General features: G+C 44.7%; 1 protein-coding gene across 1 annotated transcript in view; it reads left to right on the top strand.

Moving 5' to 3' along the window:
- Positions 1 to 19,775, top strand: part of RNF13 (ring finger protein 13) — a 150,594-nt gene that overhangs the window by 726 nt on the left and 130,093 nt on the right. Inside the window, exons 2-3 of the mRNA XM_090051568.1 lie at positions 18,164 to 18,266; positions 18,816 to 18,943. Coding sequence (XP_089907694.1) covers positions 18,830 to 18,943 — 114 coding nt within the window. The 5' untranslated portion in view covers positions 18,164 to 18,266; positions 18,816 to 18,829. The remainder of the gene's footprint in view (positions 1 to 18,163; positions 18,267 to 18,815; positions 18,944 to 19,775) is intronic.

Here is a 19,775-nt window from a genome sequence, read left to right on the forward strand (position 1 = left end):
AATTGCTGCAGGTTCCTTTGATAGGTTCATGTGATGCTGTCAGGGTGGCTAGGAGCTGGAACCAGCTTCCGGGGGAAGTGGTAGTTGCCCCTACCCTGGGGGAGTCTTCAAAAAGAGGCTAGACAGCCACCTAGCTCAAGTCATTTGACCCCAGCATCGATTCCTGCCCGTGGCAGGGGGTCGGACTACATAATCTGCTTAGGTCCCTTCCAACCTTACCAACTATGAAACTACGATGCGTACGTGCGCAGTCCTAGTTGGTGTTACTGGTCTCCTTTCCCACTGGAGGGCCACACTCACTTCTTTGCTAAAATGAAGTTCACAGGATTTGAAGGGAGGCTCCTTATTGTGGCTGACATTTTTAACAGAGGAACTGTTTCAGAGAGACCACCCTTCTCCACCCATAATCTAGCACCCTTTTCTCCCTTGAAGTGACTGCAGACGTTTCCACCCTGTTAACAAGCCATCACTTTCCGGCAGCAACACAGGTTTCTGTCTTTTGTAAGTGATGGTGTCAGAGGTTCCTTATGCAGTGCAGCCAAAACTGTCCATTTAATTTGCTCAGTCCCAATGCAAGCCTTTTCCTCTCTCATATATAGATAATGGTTATAAGCTCCATTTTTAGTAATCTGGTCTCTGCCTCAGACTTCTCAGTTTTCAGTAGAAGCCATTTCTGAGAACAAGGTTTGAGGAAAAATAGGCTGCTTTTCTAAAGTTACAAACAGCGATTTCTTGGAGGTAGTTCATTGTTACCAGGGACATGGTGCTAAGTTAGTGCTAAGGAGTTAGTGCTTTGAGTAAGGAGTCTCTTACAGCATGCTCAAATGCGGCTGTTATAATAACTCGCTGACAATTCACTGGTTGCCCAGGCTCGCTGGAGCTTTGTCAGAAGCTTGCTGCTGCAATCTTTCAACATTCCCCTTGCATTGAGTAAGTCCCAGTCCCAGGAAGTTCCTAATTGCCATCTCCTGTGGATGTACTCCCAGGGCTCATGCAGCCTCTTACTCTAGTAGGCATAAAATTAGTGTTGTGGACAGGACCTGTATATAGTAGTAGCAAGCAACAACACTGCCCTTCCCTTTGGCCTCAAGGAAGGGATGCTGTGCTTAGAGCCACGGAACTGATGTTAAAAAGTCTGTTTGCTTTGTAGTCATTTTTGAACAAAGCTTTATACTGTACCTCTAAATTAAGTGTGATGGAACAATTTTTCCATTTTACAGTTGAGGTAACAGAGATTGTATATATTTACTTTTGTTAGGACTGAAAATAGAATCCAGTCACTAATATTGTGGTTGCACATCTTGGTCATTCAGTCACCGTGCTCTTTGGGCAGAAAATGCCAGGTTGGGATGCTAAGCCAGTGGTTCTCAACCTATTTGCCATAGTGGGCCACACTTGCAGCTCTCAGTGCATTTGGTAGTCTGTACCTACATAACTTACTTCCTTGTATCCATTAAAAAAATGTTTTAACAGGATGTCACATGGACCACAGCAGTGTGCTGATTGGGTCGCATGTGGGGCATGGGTTGAGAACCACTGTACTAAGCTGTGTTTTATGTAATGGCCCACAGTCCAGAGCCAGGAACAGAACCCAGGAATCCTGTTTCTCAACTTCTGCTTGTGCTGTGGATGTTAAAGCTCCAGCTCTGCAAATGATCCATGGGGGTGAATATGTAGGAGATAAGACTGGAAGGACTTCCTATGTCAGTAAGGCCAGGTCACTGCAGTAATAGGCAACCAACTAATATATTCCCTTTCATAAACTGAGCAGTCTCCATCTTGGAGCTAGTTAGGTTTTTGTCCTCACTGCTTCCACTGGAAGGCTGCTTCTGCTCTACACTGCACTAATTAGAAACTTTTTAAATTCCAGGCTAAATTTATTCATGATGCCCATTTGTTCGTATTCCAGTATTGCTCTTTAGCTTAGAGTAGGGCTGTCAAACTTCTAAGCATCTGGCAGGCCACATATTCCTCAGGCATCCCTAGCAGGGTTCCATCCCAGTGGGGGCCTTGGGCCCCAAAGATTGCGTGCCCTGTCCTCCCTTACTGGACCACAAGTACTTTTGCTGCTGCTTTCGGCATCCTGCCCCCCCTCCCCGCCCCAGCACATCTGTTGTTGCACTGTCTTTAGAGTCTCCTTTCTTCATTATTTGCCTGGGTTTACCTCCTTGTCCTGCTGTACCATCTGCTTGGGTGCTCCCTATACTGCACCATGCATCCCCTACTGCTGCTCCTTACCCACCCTGCTACACTGTGCACCCTGTGCCAGTGATGCTAGACCCCACACCCGCACTGTACCTCATTCCGTGACTTGCCTTAGTTCTTCAGCTGTGAACTCTTCCACTGCACCATGACACTGGCACCTCAGGCTGCAGGATTTCCTGGCACAGAAGTCTGTGCCATACTGTGCTACCCTGCCCCCTTGGGCAGGGACAGGGGGAGCCACGGACCCCCAGCTGGTGCTGCAACCAGAGCAATGGGGAAGAGCAGTGGCCAGATGGGAGCCCAAGGAGCCACAGTTTAAATCCTCATGGGCTGCATGGGGCCTGTGAGCTGCTAGTTGAGCAGTCCTGGCTTAAAGAGTTCTTTTCCCCCTCGGTGTGTCGCTTCTTTTGCCCAGCTTTATTTGCGGAACATCATTGTATCTCCTTTAGCCTTCAGTTTGGTAGCCTTGTTCTGTGCCAGTTCAGTTTGATTTCTTCTTTCTTAAATGTGGATGACTAGAACTGTATGTTATGTTTCAGATAAGTTCTGACAGGATAATGGCATTAATACTTCCTTAGTTTTATTAGCAGTATTTTACCTGATAGATTCTAGGGTCACTTTTGTTACTGTTTCATGCAGCTTCACTTTGGTAGATCATAGTCATACTGTGATGGCAGTGCACTTAGGTCTTTCTCCTCCTTAGTTCTCTAGCTGATGAGCTCCTAATTTATAGGAAAAACTGTTACAATTAGGCTCTAACTGCAGAGGATGTAATTCTGCATAATGGAACCACTGACTTTTCAATCTACTTTAAACAATAAACCTAGGAAAATGCATTTAAAAATAATCTTAAAGAAACATTAACATTACCAAGTCTAACACTCAGAAGTTAGAAAATTCTAGAATTACTGTTTTGTGGTATACTTTGTCTGGCCTCTTTGGCTGTGTCCAGACGAGTGTGGCCATGTACTTGGCGCCACAGACACGTCTGCGGTACTAGTTGCTGCATGTTCTGTTGTTCTCTGTGCTGTGAGGGAGCAGTGCAGAGGGGGTTTTTTGACCCATGAAAAACCTGCAGAGAAAAAAGGTGGAGCTGTGCATATGGCAACAGCGTGTGTTGCCCAAAGCTGGTGTCTGGTTGGCCGGAGCTGTGCTCTGCTGCCGGCCAGCCCTGTCCGGCAGGATTGCCACCGCTGCAGCTCTGGGAGGCCTCCAGGACCCCGGGTAAGTCATCTGGAGCCAGCCCAGTGGTGGCCTCAGCCTCCCCTTCTCCACCTTGGGTAACTTGCTGTGTGCCAGCATGCACATGGCACAGGCATTCCCTGGGAACAACTAGTGGCACAGGGTGCTCCGCTGCTAGTTGTCCCCGGGGACCAAATGTCCACGCGTGTCTGGATGCGGCCTTTAAGTTTATGCATTACGGTCATGTAATAATAAATTGTGCCATATATATGAAGCATGTCCCATCCAATTAATAGGATAGACAGTGATTGAAGGTTGGAATTCTAGGAACGAAAGACAGTAGAGTTGGAGTGTTTTCTGGCTGTAGGAATTAGGAAGCACATTCTTTTGTGCTTTGAGGACTGTATTGTGGTCTAGAAATTAATTCTGCTTGTTGCGAGACAAGAAAAGATTTTCTTATGCATGTTAGGACCAAGTAAAGTTTCAGTCCTGATATTTCCTAACTTTGAGTGCTTGAATTCTCAGTTTTAACATGTATTTTTACATACAGAGAACTAGTATTTTTTAAAAATGCTCTTTCACATTTACTTTTTGAACTGGAAGAGAAGTTGTAGTAATAGGGTTGAATTAATTCTTTGTTTAGAAACAGAAATTCTTGGATTACATAATTCATTTTCTCAGAGAGGATGTGAAACTTCATCTTCTCTGTTGCTCAACCAGTCAGTCAGTAGTAGTATTGCAAAACTTCATGTTTCTAATTGGTAAGTCAGCCTTAAAATACTGACTCCATCTAAAGAAACATCTCTTCTTTAATTTCCATTGATGGTACTGAATTACAACTCTTCATACTTAGAATAAGATTTTAGACCGAACATGTGTGTAAACATACTTTGTGTTGGTATTCCTGAAACCCACTGGGGGCTGCTTATCTGACCAGAGGCCCAGGGAACAGGAGGAAGGTAACAGCCTACATGAAATCAGCCCAGAACAGGTGAGTGATTTTCTACAATGCTTGGACATTTTCAAGTCTGCTGGACCAGACAACCTGCACCTGAGAGTCCTGAAAGAACTGGCTGAACTTATAGCAGCGCCACTAGCTAAGCAGTTTGAAGAGATGTGGAACTTGGGAGTGGTCCCAGACAAGTGGAAGAGGGATGACCCCACAAACTACAGACGTGTCAGTCTGACCTTGGCCCTGGGTAAAATCTTTGAAAAGTTAGTTAAGGAAGCCATCTACTACAAGCTGGTAATGGACGGGGTGCTAAAATGTAACCAGCATGGCTTTGTTGAGGGTAGATTATGCCTGACAAACTTTTTGTCCTTCTACAACCAGGTAACTAACCATCTGGATCAGGGACACAAGGTTGATGTCCTGTACTTAGACTTCAGTAAAGCCTTTGACTTTGTCTCCCATGGGATTTTCTCTAACAAACTGGAGAGTACTGGGCTGGTTCAGTCTACAGTTAGGTGGGTGGACAGCTGGCTTAGAGGCCACTCCCAGAGAGTGGGGATCGATGGGATGGCCTTGTCCTGGAGGGCTGTTTCCAGTGGTGTCTCCCAGGGATCGGTGCTCGGACTCATGCTATTCAACATATTAATTACTGACTTGAATGAGGGGGTAGAAAGCACGATGATTACGTTTGCAGATGATACCAAGCTGTAGAGAAATACAGGCATGCCAGAGGATAGGGCAAAGATCCAGGATGACCTTGACAGACTGGATTTATGGGTGGAACAAAATCAGATTAGGTTTAACAGGGAGAAGTGCAAGGTACTTCACCTGGGTAGGAAGAACCCTCACCATAACTACATGCTGGGTGGTGGTCCACTGTCTGACACAACATCTGAACGAGACCCGGGGGTCATGATCAATTGGTAGATGAATATTACCCAACAGTGTAATGAGGCTGCCAAAAGGGCCAATAAAGCCCTTTTGCATCAGCCACCAGGTGGCCAATAGATCCAGGGAGGTACTCCTCCCTCTCTATTTGGTGTTGGTGAGGCAACAGCTGGAGTACTGTGCCCAGTTCTGGGCACTGCACTTCAAAAAGGATGTGGATAAGCTTGAGAGGGTACAAAGAAGGGTCACCCATTTGGTTAAGGGCATGGAGGGTAGACCTTATGAGGAGAGACTCCAGAAACTGGGTTTGTTCGGCATGAGGTGACTTGATGCTCCCCCCAATGTACTTGTAGGCAGCTATCAAGAACTAGGAGAACAACTATTCAGAAGGGCACCTCAAGGGAGGATGAGAACCAGTGGGCATAAACTAATAGAGGGTAAATTCAGGTTGGATATAAAGAAAAACTTCCTCTCTGTAAGGCTCACCAGAATCTGGAACACACTCCCAACCAGAGGTGGTGTGGTCACCCTCCTTGTTGGTGTTCAGGATGAGGCTGGCCAGGCACCTTGTCGAGCTCATCTGAACCCAATACTTCCTGCCCACAGCAGGGGACTGGACTTGGTGATCTTAACTGGTCCCTTCCAGTTCTGTTTCTATGATTCTGTACCCATTCTTGAACTCACTAAGCTTTTAGAAACCTCTGAAAACATAGTGGGGAAAATGCCTTCTGCACAAAGTATGGAATAGAACTGTAAATCAGGGATTTTGAGTTCTGTTGGCTCTGTCTGAGACTGGAGTGATCTTGTGTATGGCTTTTGATCAGGTCAAGAATGCCACAGTTTTTTATATTGGATGTTTATAATTGGGGACAAATTCTTTCTTATTATGGAACAATTCATAAATCCCTATGTATGCATCTGTGTAAGGCATGTGGATGAATATACACCCAGTTCAGTAGAAGTGCCTGTTTCCCACTCTGCACAATACAGTTTAACTGTATCACTGACTTGTTAGGAATTTTAACTCATTATTTATAAAGCACTTTAAGTTATTTTGATTAAAGAAATTGTGCTTTCAGTGTAAACTATTCTTTTTAACAGTAATATTTCAGATAGTCACTGTTTATTTACAGCCACAATTCTGTCCAAAAATTATGCCTATTGGCATTTTAGTATCTAAAGTTAGCTTAAATGAAGGAATTCAGAGGGTGCGAAATCACAAAATGTTGTCACATACCGTGTTTATAGCTGGGTTCACAGCTTTCCCTGTGTAGTCAGTTGATCTGTTTTCCCACTGCTTGTGAGAACAATTGTAAATCCACAAGTATTGTTAGAGGCAGGCATGGGACTGCAAGTCAGTTAAAAAAGAAGATGCCTAGATTTTGTCTTGATTCTGTTCACTGGTAAAATGGGTAGGGGTTGGGGTACATGACTTCTGAGGAGAGGGTGAAGGAACTGGGCTTATTTAGTCTGCAGAAACGGGGACTGAGGGGGGATTTAATGTCAGTCTTTTCCTATCTGAAGGAGCTAGACTGTTCTCAGTAGTGGCAGATGACAGAACAAGGAGCAATGGTCTCAAGTTGCAGCAAGGGAAGTTAGGTAGGAAACATTTTCTTGCTAGGAGGGTGGTGAAGCATTGGAACAAGTTACCTAGAGAGGTGGTGGTATCTCCATCCTTTGAGGTTTTTAAAGTTTGGCTCAACAATGCCCTGGCTCGGATGATATAGTTGAGGATGGTCCTGCTTTGGGCGGGGGATTGGACTACCACCTGAGGTCCCTTCCAACCCTAATTTTCTATGATTCTGTGAAAATAGCAAAGATGGGCTAACGTGTGATCAGAAAAACTGTATTAGTAAATAGTACATGGTTAGTGCTCCCTAGCTGTATAGCTACTGTAATGTTAAACCTTTAACTTCCTGATGTGGTTATTTCAGTGGTAACAAAGGTACAGTTAAATATAGTGCAGGTTTTGCTCTTCATACTATTCATAATTAAATAATTTTAATTAGACTTTAAATTTCATGATGCAGTGAAATGAACACGGTGGTTGCCTATTAGTTGCCTTTTTCTGGAAACTGGAGTACAGCTGCCATAGCAGCATGCACTTGAACTGTGAACACACCTTTGCAGTGGAAAATGAGGAGAAGGTCTCAGGCTGGAGCATGAAATGGTAGGTTTAAACTGAACTGAACTTGTGGGTTAGAACAGCCCTTGGACTAATCTGATTTGAAGGGTGGCTACCAACACTATTAGAGGGCTGTTCTAGCAATTAGAGATTCTCTGGGGATTAGTGACAGTTTAGTTACATGCATGTTTGTTTAAGAATATAGTGCTGGAAGATTGCTTCCTGGGCCAGTGAGTCCTGCGCCTGCTGTGTTTGAAAGCAACTTCTTGTCCAGAAGAGTTCCTAAGACCATCTGCTTCAGTCCTTACTTCAGTCGTAAAGGACCGTATAAAAAAAATAGTCTGCCAGTATGCCAAAAGTAATGGAAAGGAGACACATAGGCACTGTTAATACCTTGCCACTGCAGTGGTAGAAGATTAGTTAGGTTAAAATATCAGATAATCCTAGAAGAGAACTGTGACGTGTGCTGCAGAGCAAGGCAGAAGACACCTCAGTGGTTTTAGCCAATCTGATCTGGGGAAAGAGTCTTTTCTGTTCTCAGCTCTGGCATTTGGTTTAACCTTAAGTACATGAGCAAAACTTTTTTAGACAGGGCATGTTGTTTGAAAGCATTAATCCACTGAACTCCCACCTCTGGTTGTGGCCATTGTCCACTGCTTCAGAGGATGGCCCCCGCCAATCCATGAAAAACCCCCACACCCATCAGACCAAAAAGTCAATAATGCATTCATGGAAGAAAGTGGAGAGAGAATATTTTCCTGGCCCCTACAGGCAGCAAGCAGCATAGGATTTTCAGATGTTTCGTCTCTGTCCTTCCTTGGAGGTAACAAATACCTGAGTCCATATGTCATGGTTATATGACTAACCCCCTATCCTGTCATATTATGCTTTCCATAAGCATCCCCTTTTCAATTGATTCAAAACCACCCACTTTTTAGGAAGACCTTTCTAAAATATCAGTCCTCTTTTTATTAGAAACCTGCTATTTTCAGTCTAAATGTGTATGTGCTTAATATTCGCTCAGCAAATGTACTTACAAAGAGAAATTGTATCGCCTCTCACTCAGCCTTGATGCACTGAACAAGTCAGGCTTTTTTGATTTCCATTAATTATTTCTGTAGCTTTTATTTTTACCTGTCCCAATTTCAGTTAATCTTTTTTTTGAATGTAGGCAACCTCAATTGTACACAGTATTTTATGTGGGGTCTTGTGAATGCCTTGTACAGTGGTAGGCAAGTGTTTCTTTTATTGGACCAATGTATTAAGCTCTTACAAAGCCACATTGACTAGTGGTTCGTGTCCTAAATTTCATATGTCCTACATTGGCAGGTGAGAGAGGATTGTCATAAAAGCCTAATCCTGAGAAATCCTGTATCAGCTGTCTCCTCTGGTGTCTTTGCTGAGAAGTTAGTGCCAAGGGTTAGTGAGGAACTAGTTAGGGAACATCTGGAAGGACTGGATGTATTCAAATCAGCTGGTCCAGACGATCTCCACCCCAGAGTACTGAGGGAATTGGCTGAGGTCGTTGCAGGACCCCTAGCACGGCTTTATGAGCACTCGTGGTGTGGTGCCAGAGGACTGGAAGAGGGCCAGTGTGGTTCCCATCTTCAAAAAGGGGAGGAAGGAGGACCCTGGAAACTATAGGCCAGTTAGTCTTACCTCGATCCTGGACAAGCTTTTTGAGAAAATTATTCTGGCGCATATCCACGAGGGGCCAGCAGGGGAGATCATGCTTAGGGGCAACCAACACAGGTTCATTAGTGGCAGGTCCTGTCAGACCAACCTGGTGGCTTTCTACGACCAGGTCACCAAATCCTTAGATGCAGGGGTAGCAGTGGACATAGTCTTCCTGGACATTTGGAAGGCCTTCAACACTGTCTCTCACCCCATTCTCATCAAGAAACTGGGGGACTGTGGTGTCGACAGCCACGCAGTCAAATAGGTCGCCAACTAGCTGGAGGGCTGCACCCAGAGAGTGGTGGTGGATGGGTCATTTTTGACCTGGAGGGATGTGGGCAGTAGGGTTCCGCAGGGCTCCATCCTCAGGCCCGCGCTGTTCAACATCTTCATCTGTGACGTGGACGAGGGGGTAAAAAGCACCCTGTTCAAATTTGCTGATGACACTAAGATGTAGGGGGATGTGGGCATGCTAGAAGGGAAGAGTAGGCTGCAATCAGATCTAGACAGGTTACAAGCGTGGGCAGATGAGAATAGGATGGGATTCAACACAGACAAGTGCAAAGTGATGTGCCTGGGGAGGAAGAACCAGCACCATACCTACAGGTTGGGGAACTCTCTTCTTGTCAGCACAGAGGCAGAAAAGGATCTTGGAGTCGTCATTGATGCCAAGATGAACATGGGCCGGCAGTGTGGGGATGCGGTCAGGAAGGCCAACTGTACCTTGTCATGTATCCACAGATGCATCTCAAGCAGGTCCAAGGAGGTGATCCTCCCCCTCTATGTGGCACTGGTCAGGCCACAGCTGGAGCACTGCGTCCAGTTCTGGGCGCTGCACTTCAAGAGGGATGTGAACAACATGGAGAGGGTCCAGAGGAGGCCACTCACATGATCAGGGGCAGCAGGGCAGGCCCTATGAGGAGAGGCTACGGGACCTGAACCTGTTCAGCCTCCACAAGAGAAGGCTGAGGGAGGATCTAGTGGCCTGTTACAAACTAGTCGGAGGGGACCAGCAGGCACTGGGGGATTCCCTGTTCCCCCGAGCACTACCAGGAGTGACCAGGAATAACAGGCACAAGCTGGCAGAGGGTAGATTTAGGCTAGATATCAGGAGGTGCTACTTCACGGTCAGGGCGGCTACGATCTGGAACCAACTTCCAAGTAAAGTTCCTGGCTCCTACCCTGGGGGTCTTTAAGAGGAGGCTAGATGTACACCTTGCTGGGGTTGTTTGACCCCAGTACGCTTTCCTGCCATGGCAGGGGATTGGACTCGATGATCTGCTCAGGTCCCTTCTGACCCTACAGACTATGAAACTGTGAGAGAGTGCCAGAATTTTGCCTGAAATTGTGATTACTACCTTCTCTCAATGCTGAAGGGATTTTTGGTTTTTATATTCAAGAAAGATCTGATACATATATTTTTTTTAATTCACATGTTCTCGTCTAATGAAAATGAGAGCACTTTTCTTAAGTGCTGAAATGCACATTCATCTGGTAACTTTCTTTTGGAATAAAGGAATAATTCCTCACGTATGCTATATAGAGGTGCAATGATACATCGGTCTGATATTGGTTCAGCACTGATATAAAGGAAATTGACTGATGTGGCTGATGATTTGGCTGATAAATGCCTGTGCATGCGCTCAGCTATACCACAGCACGTAAGCAGCAAGGAGCACAGCCTGGCATCTTGGAGAGCTGTGTGCAGCTAGTAAGTCTGTTGTGGTGGAAGGGGTGTGAGGGTGGCATAGACCAAGGCCCCTGCGGTGATGGAGCGTATGGGGCTGGGGCAGGTGCTGCCCAGGCAGGGCGGGGCATGGGATGGAGCTGTGGCTTGGGTGTGCAGAGCAGGGGTGGCTCCCACCACTGCGTGTACCTTGGGAGGGTACAGGGCTGGGGTGTCTGCTGCCTCAGGCTGGGGCCAGGGCTGTGCCAGGCTCTTCCTGGCGTGTGTGGCAGCGGGGAAGGGGTTGAGTCAGGCCTGTGCTAGGGCAGGCAGTGGCAGCGCTGGGAGGGGAGCCTGTGGGGAATTTGGAGGTAACTGCAGCCCCCTCCGTAGTCCCCTTCCCAGTGTCTCTGCTACCTGCCCCGACCATGGCCCGGTGTGACCCCAGCCCGCAGCTGCAGCCTGCTCTGTGCAGATCTGGGGACACCCCCACCTCCTCTGTGGTTTCCCTGGGTGCGTGCAGTGGTGGGAGTCACCCCTCCCCCAGGTGAGCCACTGCTCCATCTGGTGCCCTGCCTCACCCTGCCCTGGCTGGGCAGTGTCTGCCCCAGCCCCACTCCTCCCCCACTGCAGGGTCATTGATATACCCCCCACAATGCCCTTTCCCTCCTTTCTCCCACCACAACAGACTTACCAACTGGATGCAACCCTTCAGGCTGCAGGGCTGTGCATTGGAAATTGGATCAGTATTGGCTGATATGCTTCCTTAAAAATCAGTTATCGGTATCGGCCCTCAAAATCTCTGGTGCACCCCTAATGCTATAAACTCAGTTCAAGAGAAAATCAGTCTTCTGTTTAACTGAATCTTTTGTTATCTAGTGAAACAATTAAATCTGTATTTAAACTGATAATTTTGAGTGACCAGTGCCTGACCTCATCAGGGAGCAGAATCAGACTAATATGCTAACATACAACTTTAGATAACATATTAAAATTAGTGTTTTTTGTTTTTGTTTAATTTGATGGAGTAGGAGGAATAAGCGAAGCAAAATCACTAAGTCATGTCTTCTAAGTTTAAAAAAAAAAAGAAAAAGTAAAAAGGCCCGTCAAGCATGTAGATTGAAAACCTCTTAAAAAGACATTGGCAGGGAACTAACTAATAGCTGCTTTTCAGTGGACACACAAAAATGTTCATGTGGAGCTATGACATAATTTTATATAGAAGTTCCCTGATTAGTAAAAAAAAAAAAAAAAAAAAAAAATCCCAGTGAGAGATTTCATAGATTTTTAGGGTTGGAAGGGACCTCAGTAGATCGAGTCTGACCCCTCCTCTGTGCAGGAAAGAGCACTGGGTTATATTGGTGCAATATAACTCAACAGGAAAAGTAACATTTTTCTTCTTCAGGTGCATGACAATTTGGAAAGAAAGGCTTTCTAAATTTATTTTTATGCAGAACTGGTTATGGGTACTTCTTGTTTTATCTGGCTCTTTCAGAATATGACATAGTTACCACTTGTATTTAAGCCCCCTCTTTCTTCACAGCTGTTGGTAGTGTTTCGTGTATTTTTCTTTTCTATGTCCTTTTCTAATTACCTTTACCTGAGTTTTCATTTCAACTACTTGCATACCTTCTGTTTAAAAAATTCCCAAATAAGAAAAGGAATGGAGAAACCATAGTTTAATATTAGGGTTTTTTTAATGCTAGCTGCCCACCCAGCTTTTGGTATGAGAGGATCTAGTCCAGGGGTCTACAACCCCTGGCATGCATGCCAAGCGTGGTATGTGAGGCCATTTTGCTTGGCAAGCCGCGGCCAGCCCCAGCTCCAGGTAGCTGCTGCCAGTGACGGAGCCTGGGCTGCTGGGGCAGGCTGCAGCTGCAAGGCTCCAAACAGCTGTGCCGGGCTCCTGCATCAGCTCTGCACTGGTGCATTCAGGCACACCTTGGAGTAGGCGGTGGGGTCAGGGCCTGAGACAGTGCAGCCCTGGTCTCTTTCCTGCTCCCAGCATGGAGGTGATGAGCCTGGCGCAGCTGTTTGTAGCCAATTCTGGGCAGCTGCAGCAAGCAGCGGGCGCAGCTGCTTGTAGCCAGCCCAGGCTCTGGGCAGCTGCAGCAAGCAGTGGGCGCAGCTGCTTGTAGCCAGCCCGGGCTCATCACCTCCGTGTTGGGAGTGGGGGAGAGACTGGGGCTGTGTTGCCTCAGGCCCCACTCCCAGTGCCCTCTCCGAGGCATGCCTGCACACACTGGTGCAGAGCTGATGCAGGAGCCCTGCACAGCTGTTTGGAGTCTCCTGGCTGCAACCTGCCCCGGCTCTGGGGAGCTGCTGCCAGCCGGGAGCCCAGCAGTTAGCTGGGATGCTGCAAGCCCTGCTGGGAGCAGCCTGGGCTCCAGCAGCTACCCAGAACTGGGGTAGCTGCTGGCAGCCACAGAGCAGGGGCTGGGGGGCAGGGGCAATAGGCCTGGGGGGGAGGGGCTTTGGGTGGAGGGCAAGGGGCAGTAGGGCTGGGGGGCAGAGGCTTTGGGTGTGGGGCAAGGGGCACAAGCAGGGCATCCTGCCATGTACCCCTTGCCCTTGTTTAGTTTTTGTGCTATGCCGTCACTCTGGCATCTTCCGAGGTAGACATTATGGTGTTTTTCAGCACTCCGGCCAAAAAACGTTTACTACCCCTGATCTAGTCTGTTAAAGAGAGACAGACAAGCCAGGATCCTTCTGACCAGTGTTGGTCTCTGGGCTGTGCCTCAACCCACTGTGACTGGTACAGCAACCTTTTGCAATTGTATGTTAAATTAGTTAGCCCTGTACCCTAGGTGGGGTAGCTGTTGGTGCTATAGTAATGAAGACTGAAGATTCAAAGCTTGCTAATGGCAGCTAATGGGGTAGTTTGCAATTGCACACAATGGAGTATTTTGTATTATTATTATTATTATTTTAAGGGTGATTTCTTTAAAATGTAATTTTGTGTGTTGAAATGGAAGCACTCCAAAGTTAGAAAATGTTAGATTTATGGTACCCTGTGCAATTTCCATTTGGCCTCCCAGTGTTTTCCGCATGACCCTATCTTATTAAGTAGACTGGTTAAATAAAGGCGACCAGAATTTAAAGTTGTGTAGGGAACTGTAAATTTTAGTGCTTCTTAACATTTGTCTGCTTGACGTCTTAACTTAAATTTACTAATTTTTAAATGAAATCTTTCATACAAATAGTGAAATAGGCAGCTTCAGGTCCCAAATTGGTTGGGGACCCGCTTAATAAGAGAGAGTGTCTGCTTAAGAGTTTGCAGCCTAAACGGTGAGAAGAAACGTAATGGGAAAAGGAGTGCCAGATACAGCATGACCCCTAGTGATATTTGGCAAGTGTATTTGATCAGTTTAAAAAATATATTTGTTTAATGCAGCTATTCCATAATTAGAACCAGTTATATAAACCATGCGATGGCTTTAAGCAGAGACAACCTGAGCAGGGTGCAGGGCCTGGAGCAAATCAGCCTGTGTGGGGCCCTGCCCCCATATGTGAGGAAGCTGGCAGTGGATTTGCAGGGGGTGCCAAGCAACTGGACATGAAGCTGGTGGCAGCGCAGAGTTGCCATGCTACTCCTCCCAGCTCTGTGGGACCTCCCAAAGCGCAGGACCTGGGGCAGTCACCCCCATTCAAACCCCCCCCCCCCCCCCCGACAGCCCTGGCCTTAAGTTTATTTCATATCTAATATTATTTAATGTCATTATGGAGATTGAGAGGTACAGTCTCTCGGTAAAAAAGATCATAAATGGGGGCAACAAGTAGTCATGCAAGCTGGATGCAACCCACACTGCTGTAGGGCTCTGACTGTACCTATGCCTGTGCTGGGGCAGAGAAGTAAGGAGCTGTGCTGGGGTGGTGTGGCTGCCACCCTTTTCCTCCTCCCTGCTACTGGCTTCCCAAGGCATTGGCATGGGTGGAGTTTTGACAGGGCCTGGGAGCTGTGCTTGTGTTAATGCTGCTTCTTTCTGGCTTCATTGCAACTTTGTAGCATCTGATAGCATTGTAACTTCATAGTCCTGTCATAGCATCTGATGAAGTAAGATGCTGTGTACAAAATTATATGCATCTCTGATTTAGTTAGTTTATAAGGAGCAAATCCACCCTGCCTTCTTTATGGAAATTATCAAATAAAGAAGGATTAGTATTCACATCAGGGAGACTTTCAAATGCTTAAGCTTGTATTCTAAATATTTCTATGCAGGAATTAAAAATAGGCTAGCAAAGCAAAAAAAAATCCACCTTGAATAATCTAGTTAATGATTCAGCAGTATTAAAGGGCAGCACTTCTTTGAAGAGTGACTCAGCAGACTTGCTTGTCCTGTGTATTCATAGACAGAAGTTGTTGACTGTAGTGGTTAAATTATGGTTTTATGGATTTTTAATGCTGCAGAATCAACATGGCTATAGTGGAGGAAGCTGAGTTTTATACTTTCTTTAACGTTTTCAGTAGAATTATTTAATAATGATTATATCCACCAATTGCATTGATTGTTGTAGTTCTGTTTGTGAGTGGGTGATCAATCCTAGTTCCGTCTCCCTTTGGACTTTCCTGCCATGACTTAGAAAGGAAAAGAAGGGTTTCAGTGGTCTTTCTGAGCTAGGAATCAGTAATGCCACCCAGGTGGTAACTTCTCACAGTGCTGCTTTATTTCACAGCAGGGTGTTGCACAATAACAGTTGCCTCGCTAATTACTTCATTAGTGAGGGAAGGTAATTCGGTGCCAGATGCCTTACAGATGCATTGTAGTGATCACTGTCTCTATCACTAACTGCCTTGTTAGTGAGGTGCATTCTCTGCGTCTTTTGCATGCACCTCATGTTGGGAGTGGCCCTGGCTGCCGTCCGCACCTCCACTTTCATCGTTGTTGTTGTCCCAATGGGCTGGGGGCTTATGCTAGCTCCTCCTGTCCACACATCGTCCCAGGGAGACTGCCTTCACTCTGGACTCCCTACAGAGCCACTCCATGGAGCCCCAGTTCTTCCCTGCACTCACCAGAAGTGCGGAGGTTCCCAGGTACCTAGCCTGCCTTGTAATTGACCAGTCATGCTGTCCTGAGCCTGGTGGTCCTGGCATCCTCCTAGATCACAGGGCAGGCTTCTTGTTTTCTTGTGGTGTCTCGGTAGCCCCTTGGCTGTCCTCCCATGCCTGAAAGCAAAGTGTGTTTGTCCTGCTGCCGGATTTTTATTGGCTGTGGTGGGCTAATCACCATGCCCTTCTCCAGGTGCATAATTCCCTTCACCTGGTGGGGTGCATTGTCAGATCAGTCCTGCCCAAAACTGTTTCAGTAACAGGGCTCCTGCCTGAGCCCCTGTTTCACTGTTAAATCAGTGATTTATGTTAATTTTACACAGTTGAGAATCTGACCTCTTATAGCTCATAGGTCCAGTCAGTTACTTTTCTCCAAATCTGAAGGTAGTTTTTGCTGCCTAGGGGTAACTTTGGTCATAATTTTGGACTATTTATATTGCTGTTGTATTGTGGTAACATTTAGAAGCCAAGATTTTCAAAATGGATAAGTGATTTTAGTTGTTTGGGTAGAGAAACTTTAGAGAGACCTGCTGTTGTTAAAGAGGTGTAGTTTAGACTTGTTAGTCTGAGGTCAAGTAGAAGACAAGGTAGACTTAACTTGCATCTTAGACTAACCAAACTAGATACACAGCTCAAGTTTTCATTTGCTGAAGCTTGCTTCCGCAGATGCTGTTAAAGAGGTTAGGTACTTGGTACATTCTAAAAATCAAGCCGTTTTATGGTAGATGAAGTTGGGAACATGCAATCAGTAGTCACTTTTTCAAAATCCTGACCAAGGGCTTCATGTTCCTCATTTGTTACAAAGACATGCTTTGTGTATGTAAAGGCTGTACTTAGGTAAAAGAACATTTACATGAAAAGCTTACATATTACAGTGCCTTACAAAGGTTTACTGCCGTTTTACTGTCAGGGAAGAAAAGACCAAGGTCACTTAACAAATGAGTGTTCAAGATGGGAAGAGGAAGCAACTTTTCCTCATGTATTCATTTGCTTCAGTCACTAGATGGAAAATGAGGTTGGGATTTGGTAGATCTAGGTTCTGTTCCCAAATTTATTAGTGCATGACAGTAAGCATGTCGCTACACTACACAGGGCCTTCCTTACTTCCTCCATCTGGAAAATGGACTAATGTTATTGACCCCTTTTGTAAAGCACTTTGATATCTACTGGTGCAAAGTGGTTGTTTAGGTTGTAGAGGTCACAGGAAAACCCTGGTGAAAATAATATGACAGTTACAGCACATGTGAAAACATTTCAGAGCTGGAAGAAGTAATGTGTGTTGCTAATAGTAAGGATATAGATGCCAATATGTGCATTTGTTGAAACACAAACATTACATGCATTTTATCACTTAACTATGTAATTTCTAATTAGTTCTGTGCTGCTTAAATAAATCACCACATTGGTCTATAGAACTGAAAACTCGTGATAATTGGTATCTGCCAGGAATTATTAACCTATGGGTGTTTTAATTGGCCATTTTAACTCAGTTATTTTTAATTGCTTAAAAAAGCCCAGGGATTAGTTTTTTGCTGTGGCACTTGGATCATTTATTCAGAAATTTGTAACTAGCTGACATTTGTCCAGTATTGTTTGAAATCTTTGTAGTGGTTACATGTGGTGGTGATAAGTACCATAGAAAAATCAAAGGACGTATGGACATGCATTCATGAGCGCGTGCACATGTTTTAACTATACCTATATATAGTGAAAGTACTCCTAACATGAAAGCAATTTTATCACTGTAAGGGTGCTTCCTATCAATACATTTAACTTCGTATACAGGAATATCTAACTAGACCAACGTAAGTCATCTTTATATTCCTATAACAGTATAACCCCTCCGCCCAACCCAAGAATATACAGCTTGTATAGTCTGAAGTAAACAACGTTATCTCAAGCTAGGAAAATGGGGATGAGTCGTGATCCAACGCACCTGGCGTTTGCCACATTCCACTGTATCACAACATTCTGCTACCTAGGTTCATGGCTTGGTCACACTCACAGAGCAGGAGGCTATGTGCTGCTTCACTGGCCTTCTATGGAATCAGCATGCAAAACTCTTGCTCTTAGTAAAGCTCTTACTATCACAGCAATGAATGTCAAACATTTATTGCCTTGGACTCTAAAACTGACTTGGTAGAAGTCTGAGAGAGACTGTTTTCTGACAAAGTTAATCTTTACAGATCTTTATAGAAATATTTTCAGTATCTCATCTCTTCCCAAATAAGTTACTACTTTCAAAATATGACAGCTCAGAAATTATTTATTTTGCTGTACCTGTAAAATATTTTAACTGGAAATATATAAACAAAGTAGAATGATTTCCTTGGAATTGCATAAAACCATGAAATGTATTGAAATTTACCAAATAAGAACATTTTGCTTTTAAAAGATTTAAAAAATATACAAATTTTACAGGAAACTTTGGATCACCAATAGAAAAGACTGGACCAAATTCTCTTATGGCCCATTCTTGAGACATACTTGGTATTCACAAAACTGACTGAAGACCACAGAATTGGTAAGTATTTTGTTATCTCTTGGGATTGCTGTATTAGTTTGCGTAACTGTCAATCCAAACGAAATACATTGTCTTCTGTAGTGAGACACTGGCTGTACATTAAGTCAACTTACAGCAGATTTCTCTCGTTGTCTGTTTGTGGTAAAAGGAGATAAGTGTAAAATGGAGGATGTTTATTACAAATAATCGAAAATATATATACTGTCATTTTCTTTTTGGAAAAAACAAGCTGTTTTCACAGTTTTATATTGTCTAAGTTATTTTCAGTGTCTCTTTCAGCTTAATACTTAACCATTCTAGTGTTCTAGACATCAAACTGGATGGAAACAAGAAGCTTCTTGCAAACTGCAATTTTTTATTGTGAAGTAGTGATGTAAATTAACCTTTCTTGTCTATTAATGAAGAGCTATAGGATATCCAATTACTGCTTTGGGCTAATTCAAAGAGGTGTTAGTTTGTTTGAACTGACCCCTACTGGCAAGTAAATATTACATTAAGGACAAAAATACTCACTCGGTGCCATGACAGTTTCTTTTGTTTATGTTGCAGGTATTTAATAAAAAATGCTGTTGTCAATAGGAATGCTAATGCTGTCTGCCACTCAGATCTACACCATTTTGACAGTTCAGTTGTTTGCTTTCCTTAATCTTCTGCCTGTGGAGGCAGATATTTTAGCGGTAAGTGCCATAATAATTTTTACATGTAGGTAAAATTGTACAAATAATGGAAACTTCTTTTAGGTTTTCCTAATTGTGTATCATCTAATGCAGCAGACTTATTAAAGTAGCTTTGTAAATTTCATTGAAATTATCCACACATTTTACCAGGTAAATGAATACTGTTTTGAATACTACTTTAAAAAAAGGCTAGGGTTTTCAAAGTAGTTAAATGGAACATGTAGATATTCATAGATTGTAAGAGTAGAAGGGACCGTGGAAGATCATTGGGTCCAGCCCCCTGCACTACAGCATCATTGTAATTGAGGGAAGGGGGACACCTAACTTAAGATGCCCTTGAAAATCTCAACCTAGTTTTTATACGCATGCACCTTAAGTTAGGTGTCCCCCTTCCCTATATATATATATATATATATATATATATAGGCATAGTCTGTCTGTCTGTAATGCTTTTGGGGGGTGTGCCCGACCACCTACTGAGCTCCAAGTGCCTCCCCAGGGTGCCTCACACCCACAAGCCTGGGGTATTGCTGGCACCACCCAGGGGTTCTGGTCTGTATATGGGCCTTGTGCCCCTGGGGTGCACAGGCCTGGTAGCCCTTGAAGGTGCTTGACCCACTGCAAGAAATTGGGGTGCTTCCTTTAGCCTGAAGCACAAAATGTAGCCTCCCTTAGCTGAACCTAGGAAGCATATAGCAGGCAGTGGGATTGGGCATGCCTAATATAGTTATAGTGTAAAGCTTTATTGGTTAAAGAAGGTAGGCTTGGGGAAGGGTACAGATTAGAGAGAAATATCAAACAGTAGCCCAGAGCAAACAGTGCCAGCTTAGTA

The sequence above is a fragment of the Crocodylus siamensis genome, chromosome 6, assembly GCF_052110815.1.
Source record: "Crocodylus siamensis isolate JL-2025a chromosome 6, ASM5211081v1, whole genome shotgun sequence".
In the NCBI taxonomy this organism is placed as follows: Eukaryota; Metazoa; Chordata; order Crocodylia; family Crocodylidae; genus Crocodylus; species Crocodylus siamensis.